We start from the raw sequence: 17,396 nt of genomic DNA, 5'->3' as shown, positions 1-17,396 counted from the left end.
ATTAAGAGGCTTTTGTAATAGGCCAGAATGGGGAGAGGGCTCTGGTCTTGGCCCATTTTCCAATGGATATACATGGGGCTGTAAGGAGGAGAATATGGTAGAACCCCTCATTCTGCAATAAAATAGATTGAAATCTTTTACCTATCTCTATGCCCTGAATATTCTCTTTCTTTTATATTTTCCTTTGCTGTTTTTTAAATTTTGTTTTTTTTCCACTGCCTCCCCCCCACCCCTCCACCCTACGAGCCCATACTTGGCCTCCTCCAGCTCCTCTGTGCGCTGGATGGCGTCCGTCTCGTATTTGTTCCTCCACTGGGCAACCTCACTGTTGGCCTTGGACATTGCCCTCTGCAGCTCAGCCTTGGCTTCCTGCTCCTCCTCATATTGTTCCCTCAGCAGGTCACAGTCATGACGGGAGGACTGCAGGGCGTGGGCCAGAGCATTCTTGGCCTGAACCACCAAAAAGTTTATAAGTTTATGTTCTGATCATTGATATTCTCTATGTAAAGTTCCATAGTGCAAAGTTCAAGGGATTGAAAGAATCATTTGGAGAATTCTCACCTTAGACTCCTCTTCTAGCTGTCTCTTTAATTCCTCAATCTGTTGTGTAAATGCTTGTTTGCCTCGGGATAGCTGAGAAACCAGAGCATCTTTCTCATCTAGCTGTCGTGCAAACTCACCTGTGAAATCACAAAACATGAGTGATTTAGTTCTTTTGTCTAAGTGAAAAATAATTTAAAGAATGAAATAACATTAGAACTCTCTTATTTCGTACTGGAGGCCCGGTGCATGAAATTTGTGCATGAATAGGGTCCCTAGACCTGGTTGGCGATCAGGGCCAATCAGGTTCCCCGCCTCCTGGCCTCCCTGCCTCCTCCTTCCCTCGCTCCCTCAGTGCCCCGCAGCAGCCGCTGCCACTGGTCACCAGCCATGTTCTATGCTGCCCCCTGATGGCCAGCACATGTCATAGTGAGCGATCGAACTCCCAGTCTCATGGTTGAACTCCTGAGGGGACACTTTGCATATTAGCCTTTTATATATAGAGATAGAGCTGATGGAAAGAATAACTCAAGGTTTGTTGCTGTTGAGAAGCTTATTTCTTGCTCTTTCAAAAATGTGTGAGCTTTCTTTTATATCTTAGGATTTAGGGGTTTTTGAGTAATTCAGAGGCAACAAAAGTTTTCCCAGCCCAAAGAGCTTAATTTTCTTGTAGTTATAACTAATAAACAATGGTTTACCACCTCACAATAAAAAGATGAAAGAATAACAAGTCAATGGTAAGTGGGTGGACATGATTTGTACTTGATAGGTATACAGTGGTTGAAGCTGGCCTTTCATTCTTCACCACTCCACAGGATGGTCATATTTATTTACTGACCCGATTCTGTATGTAGACGTGCCCTCTGGGCTGACAATTCATTTATTAAGCGTTGTTGCTCCTCTTCCTTTGTTTTCACTTCACTAAGCTGGTCCTCTAGTGTGCGGCACATTTTCTCAAAGTTTATCTGTGGTTGGAAGTACAAAGCAGTAAGATGATATATTTCTATTTGTAAGCCTGGTATTTGGAGATCTGTAAGTACTTGTGGAAGGGGGCTGAGTTTTATTTACTTTCTGCATGGTGCCCTGCATGGGGCCTTGCATGGAGAGGCACATAATTTTGCCTGAATGAATAAGTAAATGATTATGAAAATGATATTGGAAATGATTAGAAAACACAGCATCACTTAGATTCTGTATAACATAGAATATGGTTTTCAGATAAGTTTTTTTAAATTGCATTCTTTCATTAAGTTTAAAGTGATTTGTACGTATAAATGAAATGATTCAGTTCAATGTAGTGATACCTAATAAGAATAATTTTAATACTTGAGGTAATGAAGTGTGTATAGTTAGATTAGATTGTCATATATAAACTTGATCATTTTGAATTGTTGCAAATAAAGATGAGTTAAACAAATTAATAAAAACCTTAGCTTTGGAGATAGTCTCCATGTTACTAGCAAGGTCATCGATCTCCATCTTCATCTCGCTCTTCTCCTTCTCCAGCTTCTGCTTGACCCTCTGCAGGTTGTCTATCTGCTCCCCAAGTTCAGCCACACTGTCCGCGTGCTTCTTCCTCAGAGCAGCCGCCGTGGCTTCATGCTGCAGGGTGGCCTCCTCCAGGTCCCTGCGCATTTTCTGGAACTCAGCCTCCCGCTTCTTGTTCATCTCAACCTGGGCTGTAGTTGCCCCACCAGCTTCCTCCAGCCGCTCGCTGATCTCCTCCAGTTCCCGGGAGAGGTCAGAGCGCTGCTTCTCTGCTTTGGCCCGAGAGGCCCGCTCTGCCTCGATTTCCTCCTCCAGCTCCTCAGTGCGGGCCTGAGAATAACAATATTAATGTGAATTCATGGCAGCTTTGATTCCTGTAATGCCTAGAAAAGGTGGAATTTATGACTTACCTGTAACTCCTTGATCTTCTTCTGCAGCTGCATCCCAAGGGCCTGTTCATCTTCAATCTTGCTTTGCAGATTGCTCATTTCAAACTCTTTCCTGTTATAAGAGTATCACATTAGCTCACAGTCAATTCTCCTACCAGTCTTCTTGTGTGTGTATAATTGAATGTCTGTATAATGTTGGTGTTGAGGAAGTGAGTAGTACATGTTTTACATGTCAAGCATCTACTATTTTCATTAAATAAAAAATGAAATATGTCTTTTTTTCCATATGCCATGAAGTACTATTTTAGAGATCGTTAAAGCATGTATTTCATCTGAACTGACAATTAGAAGGTTACAATTGGATTATTTCATACTCACTTTTTTATTTTCTCATCAAGTTGTTGTTTGTCATTTTCTACATCCATTGTGGATTCTTGGGCCAATTTTAGGTCACCCTCTAGTTTTCTCTTGGCTCTTTCTAAGTCCATGCGAAGTTTCTTTTCTTGTTCCAGAGACCCTTCAAGCTAAATTTTTAGTGGGTTTTATTTATTTTAGTTTTTAAGTACTGAACCCTATGCTACTAGCCTTCAAAGATACACAGGAGAATTTTGAAAGATACACCAAATAGCCTGAACTTCAGTTATTATTCCCAAATTAGTACTTAAAAGTTTATGAGCATCATTTATAGTTATGTGTTACATTCTTTATTTCATCTTAAGGGAAAACACTGGGTTTTCCATACTTACATCATCCACTTGCTGCTCTAGCTTGGTTTTAGCTTTGGTCAGGGTGTTGACTTTGTCCTCTTCTGCCTGCAGGTCATCCAGGGTCTGCTGGTGGGCCTCTTGGAGGGCCTTCTTCTCCTTGGTCAGCTTAGCTATGGTTTCGTCCAGGCCTGCCATCTCTTCTGTGAGGTTTTTCACCTTTAAATTTGAAAAATTTACAGGAATGTTAATGACATCCTGCAGTCTTGATGAAAAACATGGTACTCTCTTAGGACATGTCAGCCTGATGGAAGAGGGAAACTACAAACTAACCCAGGCCTATGTAGCTGAAAAATAATGGGAGATAAAGATAAAGACTAAGTAGTTGGCATAATTATGACTGTATTTCCTTATAAAATTCAATAATTTAAAGATAAAATTTCAATTAAAATATTTTGGTAACAAGCTAACCCCTGCAAATACTCTAAAATGGATCATGATTTGTACCTTGTTCTCTGTGGCATGTTTCTCCTTTTCAACCTTGGCCAGTGTCAGCTCAAGGTCATCGATGTCTTTCTTCAGTTCAGAACATTCGTCCTCCAGTTTCCTCTTCTTGGCCGTCAGCTCAGCATTCATTTCTTCCTCATCCTCAGCTCTCTCAGTCACCTCTTTGATTTTGGCTTCAAGCTGGATTTTGGTTTTGATCAGCTGGTCACATCTTTCCTCTGCATCAGCCAAGCCTTCAGCTTCCTGAAGGGGGAAATGAATTATTTTTATTTGTCTAAGCTATATCTGCAAACACATACTAATTTATTAAAAGGTGGAAACTTCAGTGACTCAACCATTTCGGTCAACACATATATGCCAACTAACTTGACAATTCTAAAAAATCAGGAGGACAGAATGTTAGTAATTTCAAATTATTATGATTAAATATGATAACAGATTTCCTCCAAATAGTTATCCATGAAAGGTCAGTAATGAAAAAACATTCTAATCTAAGAGAAGGTTCTATAAAGAAAGGAAATTGCCTAGGATATTTTTATGAGTTTTCTCACTGATGATCACATATGAACATATGCAGCATAATTTGTGACTTTGCATCTATTGCTTCTTTAGGTCTTAGTCTTGGTATTTTCAAAAGGCAAACAATTACACTAAATGTTTCAGTGGAAACCATTTATTTATAAACTTTAAATTAAAAAAAGTTCTCCTATCAAGTCAGCTAGTGATTGGATAAGATGTGGCTGAACTGTGCAATGTACAATACTCACAGATTGAACCTGGAGTTGTAGTTCGTTTTTCTCTTGCATCAGAGCAACCATTTTCTCTTCAAGTTCTTTCCTTTTTGCCTCTGATTTAACCAGATCATCTTTGGTTTTCTCAAATTCTTCCTTCATGGTGGCCATCTCCTTCTCTGTCTCGGCACTCTTGAGGAGGGGCTTGATCTTGAAGTACAGCTTCATCCAGGGCCAGTGCTTCACATTCATGAAGGCGCGGACATTGTACTGGATGCAGAAGATGGCCTCTCTGTAGGAAAGAAAAAAAAATGCAAATCAAAAAGAATGTGGAATGTGTCCATTCCTCAACAAAAGTAACGACTTCATTAGATTCAACTATTAAAATGTGGAGAAGGGGTACTTGCGCTTGATCCCTCACCTCCTCTCCATCATCTTCTTGAACTCCACTCTCATCAGGAACCCTCTGCACATGGCTTGAGTGCGTGTGATGAGTTGAGCTAGCTTATCATCTCGCATCTCCTCTAGAGTTCCCAACAGGCCAGCTTTAAAGAAAACCTTGCCCAAGAGCAAATGGAATATGTTATTTTCATTCATGAGAAAATCCAAAGGAAATGACGTTATGATAGATAGACATTTGCGTTGGTGGTACCTTGGTATGACCGAATTTGTACTGGGTGTGGTCAATGTCAATAGAACCTAGAAGTTTCTCAGAAGCCTTCTTGCTGTCAATGAACTGACCCTCTGGGATAGCACTTGCATTTAGAATCTTGTATCTGTCAGAATAAAAAGAATATTAAAATATGGCTTATCTTCACTGAAATAAAAAAGGTAGAACTCTTGGTAGCTGTCATTGACAAAATTATTGATATTTGGAGGAAAAGATTGCATTCAGATAAACAGTGCTTTATTTGAAACTTGCAAAATGATGAAAAACTTATGATCATATAAACCAAGACTTCGTTCTTTATGGTCACCTTTCAAATAATCGCATTTTAGTATTCAAGGAAAAGTGAAAAAATGTTTGAAATACGTGGCAATTTTGATACAGACTAGCACATTGAAAGTGATAAATAATGACACAAACCTTTGTTTGAAGTCTGCATAAATGATTCTGCTTGGGAATCCCTTCCTACAGATGCGGATGCCTTCCAGCACACCATTACACCTCAGCTGGTGCAGGACAAGTTCATGCTCCATGGCCCCTAAAAGAAAGATATGTTTTGTGTCTAAAAGTCTAATGAAAAGTCACACCAGAGTCTTATTTGGATATCATAAATATCTTACCAGGAGTTTTAGTTTCATTGGGAATGAGACAGCGTACAAAGTGGGGATGAGTGCTCTTCAAGTTGGTCATCAGCTTATTTAAATTCTCCTATAAAACCATGTGAAAAGTTTTAGGGTAATTTCTAGTGGCATTTACATAAGAGTCCCTATCAATGATATGTAATTAATGAGTTCTTATTTCACGTTTTAATGAGCTGTCTCAATGAAGAACAAATTATGATAACAAAGAGTAATAATATACATGGTGTATAGATAGAAAATTATGGATTACACAAAACCAGTCGATTTCATTTTATTTTTCTCAAGCACTGCCAATCAGAGAAAATTTATATTAAGACTTTGTTCATATGAAATAGATGTAACTGAATACAGTGGTTGTTTTTAAGAAAGGGTTCGATTTCATGTGAAATTTGCTTAATGCCAGATCCTTTAGATTTGGGACTTAAAGAGCATGTAGTAATTTATTATAAGGTTTGATGTGAACAGACACAGTCTGGGTCCTCTTGTTAAATTTTAACTGAGACATTTTTATTATTTTTAGGACATCACTACTTTTTTGTTTCACCATAGATTTCTTTAAAAAATTTTAAGTGATAACCATTTAATTTCTTTACAAAAGTCGTCATTTGGAATTCAGAAATATACTGTACCCTAAAAAGAGCTGACACTGTCTGGAAAGAAGAACCCTTCTTCTTTGCACCTTTCTTTCCACCACCACTGTCTGAAAAATAAAATAGAGAAATTACAGTGATTTGCAACAGCCTTGTGAGTACTCTCCATAGACATTAGAACAGTCAAAATTCCCTTTGTAATTTAAATTTGCACTCATGCATTTGTATTATTCCTATTCTTTTCCTATCTCTCCTCCTTCAACTCTAGATTTGGAAAATATAAGCATTGGCTTGCATTATGAGTATTCAGGAAAATGACAGCATGAAAAGAACTATCTAGAAAGGGTAGATTTGGGGAAGGGATGGGATTTCTTTAACGCAAAGAAGCAAAGTCTATCTCCTGGAGGAGTGGCCAGGGAGACAGAGTGGTAAGGCCTCCTTAGGGCACACATCCCCCAGAAAACAGGCAGGTTGCATGCTTGGTCCTAAGTAGGTGAGCCTCTGCTAACGTGCAGGGAAGTCCTATTTTCTGTTAGCCTGTGCTTTCCTATGCGTACTTGTATTTCTGGTCTTAAGTGACTGAAAAGAGCAGAACTTTAATTTCTTAAGCACTAGTGCCCTGACAAGAATTTCCTCTTCAGCTTAAATGGATCCTTGAAGGAATCAGTACTATTAAAATGATAGAAATGAGATGTATGATTCTGAGCTGTCACTTAACTTCTCTGAGTCTCTATTTTCTTGTTGAAAGAAAGCCATGGACTAAATGATCCGTAGTGTTAATTTTAGTTCTGGTCTATGACTGTAAGACCCTACCAAAATTATTAAATATCCTTAATTTCATTAGGTCATATTGGCCAGTATTTTCATGTTAGCTTTTGCTATAATTATATCTCTGATAAATAGTGTATTTCTTATTTGTGCCTCTAGAAGCATATTTATAATATTAAAATGCCCATCAGTAGATAAGTGGATAAAAAAGTTGTGGTGTGTTTACACAATGGAATACTAAGCTGTATTTAAAAAAAAAAAAGGAAATCTCACCTTCTGTGATAGTATGGGTGGACTTGGAGAGTATTATGCTAAGTGAAATAATCCAATCAGAGAAAGACAAGCACCATATGATCCCACTTATATGTGGAATCTAATGAAAACAATAAACTAACAAAATAGAAAGAAACATAGATTCGGAGAAGAGACTGACAAATGTCGGGGGGGAGGGAGGGGGGCTGGATAAAAAAGGTGAAGGGATCAAGCAGAAAACCCCCAAACTCATAGACAGACAACAGTTTGGTGACTACCAGAGGGAAGGGGGTTGGAAGAGATAGTAGAGAGAGTAAAGGGAGGATAAATGGTGATGGAAAGAGACACAATACAATATACAGGTGATGTATTAGAGAATTGTGCACCTGAAACCTATATAATTTTATTAACCAATGTCACCTTAATAAATTCAATTAAAAAAAATGACCTGCTTCAGCAGTTGGAGCCCCAGAGAAGAGGAGAGACAGAGTCTTCAATCCAGACTTCTGGTACAGGCCAAGCACAGTCTCGTTCAAGGGGTCCTTGTTCTTGTCAAGCCAGCCGGCAATGTTGTAGTCCACGGTGCCCGCGTAGTGCACCAGCGAGAAGTGGGCCTCAACCTTGCCTTTGACGACCTTGGGCTTCTGGAAGTTGTTGGACTTTCCAAGATGCTGTTCATACAGCTTGTTCTTGAAGGAGGCATCTGTGGCCTTGGGGAACATGCACTCCTCTTCCAAGATGGAGAAGATACCCATAGGCTAAGAGTAGAAAAAAGGTATAATAGTGATGAGTCCCTCAGAAAAAAATATGCTCCAATAATTTATGTGCTTGATGAAAACCTGAAAATATAATGTTCCAAAAGTAGACTTGGAATGATAAGAAATTAAATAGGCATGATACTAATTTATTGCCTTCTCTACTACTGAAATCTGAAATAATCATGTAGCAAGGAAATAATGGGAAATATGTTTGCTAGAAAGATTCCATTTTTTTTAAAGCCCACAGATGCCGCTTTATAAGTTTCATGTTCAGAGTATAAAATTAAATTCTGAAACTGCCATTTCAAAACTGATTTCTTTCTTCCATAAATGTACATATCTAAATACTTTCTTCTCTACTGACAGTGAACTTCCTTCACCTCATATATAGATATGATGAAAGTATGAAGAGAAGAGAAATTACGGATAATGACTAGAAATGATCCATTCCCAGGAGAAAAGTGCATCTCCTGTGTATCATTAAAACTATTTGTACTGTAAGCTATGTTCCCCACAACTGTGGAGTTAAGTGATACTAATATGGTTTTGCTGTGTAAGCAGATTGACTCTTTTCAGTGGCAGATTTGATATGAAAGCCTGATTTAACATTCAATATTGATGATTTTGCTTTAGTCACAAATTGTCTCCCAGAAACTATTTTGGGTATTCCAGAAACTGAAATACTACAGAAAAACAAATGCCTTTTCTGAGAACTATATAGTTTTGATGAATAGTAGAGATATTGTGTCACCAAAGTAAAATACTTTTCCCCAAATTGGGCAGACTTAGTCTGCTTTTATGCTCTCATCTCTCATATATTTATGAATTTTGACATTAGTATTTGAAGTTTTCCTACATGGCAATAGCATTTACTCTTCCCACTGATTAGAATAGGGTTCATACATAACAATATGCCTTATTGTTATCAGTAGGTACATGATGAGTTCCCACTCCAGTTTTGAAAGTGTTTTGTGATTGCTTGATGAGTTTTAACATCTTCATAACTGATATAACTATTGCTCTACCCCTTGATAATGGGGAATTTAGGGCTCATTTCCAGGTAAGGCTATAGAAAGGCTTATTTATTAGTCATCATCAACTTACTCAGTAGTCATCATAGTCTTAATGACTGCAACAATTGAAGAGTTAACTTTCCAACCTTTAAGACATCTTGACCTATCCTGCACATGAAGAATTACACATGCACAATACACCATCCTGGGTTCACTAGAGGGAATTACAATACTCAGAAGACTAGCTGTAAGTTCATTCTTTTCTTCCATATGCATAAGATCATTTGTAGATTAGTGGATTAAAAACTGTGGTATATCTACACAATGGAATACTATGCTGCAGTAAAAAAGGAGTTCTTACCATTTTCACCAGCATTGATGGAACTGGAGAGCATTATGCTAAGTGAAATAAGCCAGTCAGAGAAAGATAAATATCACATGATCTTATTCTTTTATGGAATATAATGAACAACATAAACTGATAAACAAAAACAGATCCAGAGACAGAGAAGCATCGATCAGACCGTCAAATCTCAGAGGGAAGGTAGGGGAGGGTGGGGGTAAAGGGGAGAGATCAAAGGACTTACATGCAAGCATATAGGCCTAACCAATGGACACAGACACCAGGGGGGTGAGAGCATGAGGGGGGGGGGGATGGGGGGTAATGTGGGGATAAGGACACATGTGTAATAACTTAATCAATGAAGAAATTTTAAAAAAAGATCATATAGGAATGACAGGGAAAATGGAGTGATTAAGTGGGATAAATGTGACTGTGTACATGTATGTTGTAATCATTTTCTACAAATTACTTTGTTCATTAATAACATCACTTGTGACACACCTCACAACTTATGAGAGTGCACAAATATACCATAAAATGTTACTGCTTGTTCTTTGAAAACTGGGATTGTGATTTCAAACATAGGAATGTGGACTATTTTTTCATCATGTTCTAAAGGCTTGAAAAGTCATACAAACCTTCTCAATGAGCTCAATGCAGGCAGCCAGGTCCATTCCAAAGTCAATGAACTCCCACTCGATGCCTTCCTTCTTGTACTCCTCCTGCTCCAGCACGAACATGTGGTGGTTGAAAAACTGTTGCAGTTTCTCGTTGGTGAAGTTGATGCACAGCTGCTCCAGGCTGTTGTACTATAGGAAACAATAGATATAGGAAATTACTCATAACTTAAGTATTTGTAATCTATAAAGCAGCTACTAATATTTCCTTCTGAATTTAAGGCCTATGATTTATTAAATTACAAAGGTTTGGATTGTTTTCTTAACATGTAACATAATTCTAAACAAAAGAGAATTGACTCCTCAGTACTTTGCTTCTCAAGTAGCTGCTTGAAATCATGCATATCAGGCAAAATGTCGCTAAATGCAGACATCTTTTAAATATCCTCATTTCCTTTAAGAAAGTGTTTTCATGCTCATCTACATGGATCTGGGATTGATGTTGAGTACTTTCACCATTCATGGGCCAATTTTGAGACTTCTAGACTTAAACGACTGAAACTTTCTTTTCTATTTATACCTATTTACTAGTTATCACATCTCTCCAAAGACCCTTCTTTAGTACAAATTCCACTTTGTACTTTTTTTTGATAGGTGAAGATTTTAATATCCCTTTCAATAATTTATAGAAAAAGTAGGTAGAAAGGCAAGATATAATAGACTTGAATGACAGAATCAACTTCGCTTGACCACCTGACTGATGTTTACTCAACAATGTGTAGCAGAGCACACATTTTTTTTCTTTTTTATCATATGAATTTTTAAATCTTTAATATAAGAAAGTATTTCATAATCTAGCCACCCAACCCATAATTTTTACGTCTTAACTCCTGAAAACCCTCATCACGCATCCCTTTTTAAAATAATTATTGAATTTATTGGGGTGACACTGGTTACTAAAATTATATAGGTTTCAGGTGTACAGTTCTATAATAAATCATTTATATGTTATATTGTATGCTCATCACCCCTAGACAAGTCTCCTTCCAGTATCATATAGCCCCTATACCCTCTTCTGTCTCTCCCCTCAAGTCATTCCCCTCATTTAATCACCATGCTGTTGTCTGTGTCTATGAGTGTTCTTTTTTCTTAATCCCTTCACCTTCTTCACCCAGTCCACCAGTCTCCCCAACTTGTTTGTTAATGCTCTATGCTAAAAATGACCGGGGATTTGCATTTGTTAATTTTCTATAAATTCATTACTCACATCAAAGATCTCAAAGCCAGCGATGTCCAGTACCCCAATGAAGTACTGCCTGGGCTGCTTGGTGTCCAGCTGCTGGTTAATACGGGTGACCATCCACAGGAACATCTTCTCATAGACGGATTTGGCCAGAGCACCCACTGAGTTGTACACCTTTAAGAACAAAGATAATTTAGTTCTTCAGTTGAAAATAATGATGGACCCTTAAGTCTCCTGTGGCTCAAATGAATCTGGAGGTTTAAGTCATGTTTACCTGCTGTACAGTCTGGCCTTTGGTGACATACTCGTTGCCGACCTTGACCCTGGGGTAGCAGAGGGCTTTGAGCAGGTCAGCAGAGTTCAGACTCTGGAGATAGGCTGCCTTGTCAGCAACTGCATGAACAAGGTGAGGATGGTGAAACCAATCAAGGCTTTATACAACTGAAGTTGTGAATGACAGTGACACAGGAAAAATATTTTTGCTTGAAGAGTAATGTAGCAAAATATTCATTTGCTGATATAGCTTCAAAATTGCCACCTTTCATGCTAATTTTAGTCATTTTTGGGGGGATGATAATTTGGAACTTGGATAATTGATGCTCTCTGTGATATTTAAAACATACCTAAAGTGGGCCATGATAAAAGCAGTTTGAGAAACTCTAACTTAGGGGTGTAGTGACAGCAAACTTTAGATCTGTTATTTTTTCACTGAAATAAATATTTTAATCAAATAGCAAATACTAGCTGGCAATAAGTCAATGAAGAATGGAATGGGCAGAAATCACATCTCCACAAACCTGCTTAGCATGTAAAACACCAGGTAGTATGTCATTTCTCCCCCCTAATACTTTTTCCCATCACCAGGTAAGTCAAAGAAAATGAAAATATGGTCTACGTCTCTGAGGACCTGATGATGTCAGTTCTGTCAATCGAAAGGTATCAATAGGGAGTGCTACCTTCAGTGCCATCTGGCTCAGCTTGCTCTTCCCTTTGCTTTTGCTTGAATTTCATGTTCCCATAATGCATCACAGCTCCTGTTAGCTTGTAAATGGCCACCTTTTCATCAGCGCTGAAACCCAGGATGTCCACAGCACTCTGAGAAAAGAGTTGAATTTAATTCACCTCACAATTATCACTATGGCAGACTTAGGATACTCCTTCCACTTTTTTCTCATCACACTGTCTTATATTTGACTAACACTTTTTCATTTTCAAAAGGCACTCATATTCATCACCATTTTGTTCTATATAGCAACACCCAGAGGTATGTATGCCTTCCGATTGAGTCATGTGGACAGTAAAGGTGTTATATGACTTGTCCACACCCACTCAGTCAGGACTCAGAGGCAGTGCATTTCCCATTTCTCCACATTATTAGCCTGGCCTTGCTGTGCATCCTTCTTACTGTCTCGGGGCTTTTCTTGCTCTTTTCTCCAGCCTCACAAGTCTGTGTTTGCTCCTTCTTCTACATTGTCCTAACCTGATACATATTCAGAGTCTGCCTTTCCACCCTAAGGCGCAGGAAGGATGCAGTTGGGAGGAGGATATGAGGACAGCAGCAATGGCCTGAGTTTTTCTCCACATGCCTGTCTGATATCAGGCCACAGCTGACCATGAGATACCTGGCAGTGAACTTTAGCTGATCGTTGTTCGTGTAGGGAACAGACATTTGTGGAAAGAAACTACTTCTTTTATTGAAATATATCTGTGTCTTTTTTTCTTTATCAGATTTTGATTCCCTTCTTAATTGCCCCTGCCAAGCTTTGAAAAGTCTTATTCAGTGGGGCAGGCACAGGGAGGAAAGTATGGTTATTTACCACTCTGTTTCCTCTTTCCTCAGACTATTGCCTTCTGGCCCCAGCTTACTGACTACCTATCTACAGAATTTAGACATCACTACAGAAGTCCTGGAGCGAGACTGCCACATTTTTTTAACTTCCTACACTAGCAGATCTTTCTCAACTTTATCACGTTTGGACATACGTATACAATATGTTATAGAGAAAGAGCTGATAAAGGCACACACATAGTTCACAGACTCCTTGAAAATAATATTTTAAAATAAAATTATAATTTCAAGGAACTTTAATGTACTATCTTTGGAATATTGGGATATTCCCATTGGTATTAAAGTTAATAATCAAAGAAGATTGATAATTCAGAAATTCAAAGGAAAACATAAAATATGTATAAAGAAAATAAGCCAGAGTAATAATCCTTTAAAAAAGAGGAGGAAGAGAAAATCTGTAGTTCCAAAAATAAATATAAAGGCTTCATGGATTCTCAAAAAGAATATTATTGAGGTAGATAATCCATTTCTTCTTATACTGCATAGGGAGGTGAGGCATATATTATTAGCCCTTAGAGGTATACTTAGAAAAGATTTTGTGTTTTCATCTGATTATAAAGGAAATGTGGGGATTTCATATTTAATTACAAAAAATTTAAAATATTTTCCCATTTCTTTCTGACATCTTTCTCAGATTCTTGGGTCCAGGGTCTGCCATAAAATAGAAGAGAAACATCACTATTGGAGCACAAAAATTAACCAAAAATAACTGATAAGAAAAAAAAAATGAGTCAATTAGCCAAGGAATGACAAAGACCTAAGATTTATTATAGACATTTGAAGTTTCTAATACATGTTGGTGGGCAGGGGCATTGAAATACCTTGTAATTTTATTCCAGGGAAAGGAAAGCCTGCCAGGCAGTATTGCCTATTTATATTCTTCCTGCTAATGCTGTCTACGCTAACAGAGGAGAGTGTTGTGCGCTGGAAAATGAGTTTGGCTTTTCTTGCTTTGTATCTGTTACTTACATCTGTGGCCATCAGCTCTTCCTGATCATCAATGCTAGGCACTGTGATTTCACCTTGACTGACAAAGGCAAAGTCGTATGGATTGGTGGTGATCAAAAGCATTTCTGAACACATGGGAAAGAAATATAGACAGAGTTACTTTGGTTATAAAAATATTTCAGAGGGACTTCTTAGAAGGGCTGTCACTATTTCTTGGTAGAAATCAAAGATATTTCTTACCAATAAGCTCTGGTTTCTTGTTGGACATAATTTGATAAAATATGTGGTAGCTTCTTTCAGCCTTTAGTTGGAAAGTAACTCGGGACTTCTCAAGCAAATCTAGAAAGTGAGATTAGGCACATTTAACAGAAAAGGTCACAGTGGAAAAAAGATGAAAGATTTTTAATATGTACTCTAAAGAAAAAGATACTCCATCACTAATATTTATTAACTTACATGTTTCAATATCTGCAGAAGCCAGTTTGCCTGTGGCACCAAAATGGATCCTGATGAATTTACCCTTAAAGAGGCAAAGGAGAACTTATTGTACGTATTAAAAGGCAGACACTAGTTCTTTATAGCTGCGGACAAATAGATGCAAAAGATATTGCTATCAGATGTATAAGAGAGGCAGTACTAATTCTCACATGAAAAGGAAGACCAGGAAACTTACAAAACGAGAGGAGTTGTCATTCCTCACAGTCTTGGCGTTGCCAAAGGCTTCCAGTAGGGGGTTGGCACTGATGATTTGATCTTCAAGGGTCCCCTTAAGATAATTGAATAAGATAGATAGAGAAACTCTACAAAAGATGAGTTTTAGTCTGCTAAAGTAACTTCTCATTGATCTTCCCCATTCACCTTTCCCCTTTTATAGTAGCCTGTAACTTTGGGGTAAGATTTTCTAAAATAAGTGAGAAGGAGGACAAATTGTGGGGAGGGCGACACTCCAGTGTCATGGTATTGATTTCCATATCCTCAGGCCCACCTTTCCCCCTAATTAAATGGTTGTGAGAACTTTTGCATATTGAACCTGCCAACATATTTCATTCTCACAAGTCCTTCCAAGAGTTATTTTCCCAATCTGGCATTGCATGCAATTGGCTGCCATGATTCTGAAGTACCGTGGTCACATTGTAAAAGTCTTTTGGTTCTTCCATCCTCAGTTGAACGTCATACCCACCTGCAGTTTGCCACCAGAAGCAGGCTCTTCTTTTTTCTTCTCCCCAGTAACTGCAATTGTTGCGAAGTACTGGATGACACGCTTGGTGTTCACAGTCTTCCCCGCACCAGATTCTCCGCTGTCAATTCCAGACAGAGGAAAAAGTCAGAATCTAAGGCTGTCGAAGTAACTACTACAAGGATCAGAACTCAACAGAAAATAAAGGCATGAAATATGCATACGTGATCAGGATGGACTGGTTCTCACGATCTGCAAAAGAGAAACCGAAACCCAAGATCTTTTTAAAAACCACAAAACTTGGCACATAGATTAATACAGTACTTGTAAACTCAAACTTGTCTTCTAAAACTCCCCATTTCCACAAAAGTAATAACTATATCAATTGGTGCTTTGCGGTTTTCACAAATACTTTTTAAAAATAAGTATCCAAAGATGTGCTAATTAGTGTGTTAAACTTCCATTTCATTTAATGTGATAAAATAGGTAATGCATTACTTCACCATAATAGCTATGTGAATAATCAGTATCAGGTGAGTGAATAATAGCTTCTGATCCTTGTAGTAGTTACTTCTACAGCCTTAGATTTAGACATTTTCAATCCCATCAGTCACCTGGTTCATAGTTCAGAATCCTGTCATGATATTAATTAGTAACTGTGATAACTTCTCAGTATGAAATTTCAAGGTTTACTCTTTAGAAGAGATGAAATAATTAAAATGCATAGTTGATGCCTAAATTTAGTTAATTTTGAGCTGGAATTTGCATTGATTAATTTGGATTTTAGCATAGAAATCTAAGCAAAATTCCTTATATTTTTGGAAATGGTACATTTTATCTAAATATATTACCCTTATTTTATTAGTGCTATTATCATGTGTGTGCTGAACATGTTATTTTCAAAGTACTGGTCCTTCGTCTTCTCTGTTATCAGTATACAAATAATTTATAAGTGGTTATGGAAATTGTAATTATGGGCTGGCTCACCAGTCAGCATGTTCTGATAGGCGTTGTCAGAGATGGAGAAGATGTGGGGCGGGGCCTCCTGGCGCTTTTTGCCTCGGTAGGCGGACACCACCTCGGGGTTATACACCGGCAGCCACTTGTAGGGGTTGACAGTGACACAGAAGAGGCCCGAGTAGGTCTGTGGGAAATGATAAGGTAGCTCAGTCAGTAGTCACCTCATTAACTGCCTTGGAAACATGGAGAGAGGGACCTAAGTAGTGCATTTAAGGGACCTGAGCCTTAAGTTCTCATAATGCTTAATGGTTTCATCCATTTGCTGCCTCCCTCTAAGGTCCACTGCTTCACAAAATGCTTCAGTTTTCCAACTAATTCAGTTTTAAGTAGAAGGCTTTCCACACGTTCACTTTCAAATACATCAGAATTTACAACACTAACCAAATGATTAGTCTTAAGATAAAATTGCTGTAGCTAAGTCTGAAACTAAAGTCTTTAATTTGTCTTAGCTAACACAGTTCATAGAGTTATTGAAAAGTAATGTCAAGGGGCGCTCACGTAGATCATCCAGGCTGCATAGCGCTCTTTGAGGTTGTACAGCACAGCGGGCTCGTGCAGGTGAGTCATCATGGCCATGTCCTCGATTTTGTCGTATTTGGGAGGGTTCATAGAGAAGACTTGATCGTCCTTCACTGTGACAGTCTGTTAAGAAAAGAAGGAGCCAATGTGTATCAACTAAGTAGGAGAAAAAGATCATTTATGCCGCTCCCTCCTTTTTTTTAACTCACAGTTCCTCCTTCAGTCTTGACCGTCACCTTCCCTGCTTCCCTGCTCTGCACTGTTGCTTTCACATAGGACTCCTTAGGGTCCACCACAAAGACAGAATTCTTGGCATCAAAGGGCTTGTTCTGGGCTTCAATTCGCTCCTTTTCAGGTTTTCGGAGGTAAGGAGCAGCCGCCCCGAAAACTGCCATCTCAGAGTCGGAACTCATGGCTGCGGGTTATTGAGGGCAACACAGCACAGGACCAGGTGTACCTGGAGGGAAGAAACCCAGTTGTACAAGGACCCAGGGTGTGGGTGGGCATTGCCCTGTTGCTCTCACCTGTGGTTAATGGGCTTCATGGCCATGCCTGTTTCCTCACCCCTGTTTTTGTTGTTGTTGTTTTTTTAAATTTCAGAGAGGAAGGGAAAGGGAGAGAGAGATAGAAAC

General features: G+C 38.5%; 1 protein-coding gene across 3 annotated transcripts in view; it reads right to left on the bottom strand.

Moving 5' to 3' along the window:
• Positions 1-17,177, bottom strand: part of LOC308531971 (myosin-8) — a gene marked incomplete at its 5' end in the record, with an annotated part of 76,328 nt that extends 59,151 nt beyond the window's left edge. Inside the window, 28 exons of one of the 3 annotated variants that reach the window (XM_081109111.1) lie at positions 254-450; positions 562-680; positions 1,379-1,505; positions 1,969-2,358; positions 2,439-2,529; positions 2,796-2,941; positions 3,164-3,340; positions 3,629-3,871; positions 4,396-4,651; positions 4,781-4,917; positions 5,012-5,135; positions 5,447-5,564; positions 5,647-5,734; positions 6,297-6,367; positions 7,726-8,035; positions 10,030-10,200; positions 11,276-11,425; positions 11,526-11,644; positions 12,208-12,346; positions 14,070-14,173; positions 14,289-14,387; positions 14,505-14,568; positions 14,722-14,814; positions 15,229-15,346; positions 15,450-15,477; positions 16,213-16,369; positions 16,744-16,887; positions 16,974-17,177. In XM_081109111.1, the coding sequence (XP_080965237.1) occupies positions 254-450; positions 562-680; positions 1,379-1,505; positions 1,969-2,358; positions 2,439-2,529; positions 2,796-2,941; positions 3,164-3,340; positions 3,629-3,871; positions 4,396-4,651; positions 4,781-4,917; positions 5,012-5,135; positions 5,447-5,564; positions 5,647-5,734; positions 6,297-6,367; positions 7,726-8,035; positions 10,030-10,200; positions 11,276-11,425; positions 11,526-11,644; positions 12,208-12,346; positions 14,070-14,173; positions 14,289-14,387; positions 14,505-14,568; positions 14,722-14,814; positions 15,229-15,346; positions 15,450-15,477; positions 16,213-16,369; positions 16,744-16,887; positions 16,974-17,177 (4,184 nt within the window). The remainder of the gene's footprint in view (positions 1-253; positions 451-561; positions 681-1,378; positions 1,506-1,968; positions 2,359-2,438; positions 2,530-2,795; positions 2,942-3,163; positions 3,341-3,628; positions 3,872-4,395; positions 4,652-4,780; positions 4,918-5,011; positions 5,136-5,446; positions 5,565-5,646; positions 5,735-6,296; positions 6,368-7,725; positions 8,036-10,029; positions 10,201-11,275; positions 11,426-11,525; positions 11,645-12,207; positions 12,347-14,069; positions 14,174-14,288; positions 14,388-14,504; positions 14,569-14,721; positions 14,815-15,228; positions 15,347-15,449; positions 15,478-16,212; positions 16,370-16,743; positions 16,888-16,973) is intronic. The other 2 variants (XM_081109112.1, XM_081109115.1) reach the window with 2 other exon arrangements.
• Positions 17,178-17,396: the final 219 nt, after the last annotated feature.

Source organism: Myotis nattereri (assembly GCF_964212035.1).
Source record: "Myotis nattereri genome assembly, chromosome: 16".
Taxonomy (NCBI): domain Eukaryota; kingdom Metazoa; phylum Chordata; class Mammalia; order Chiroptera; family Vespertilionidae; genus Myotis; species Myotis nattereri.
Note: the sequence above shows the minus strand (reverse complement) of the source record. Positions and strands in the feature narration are given on the sequence as shown.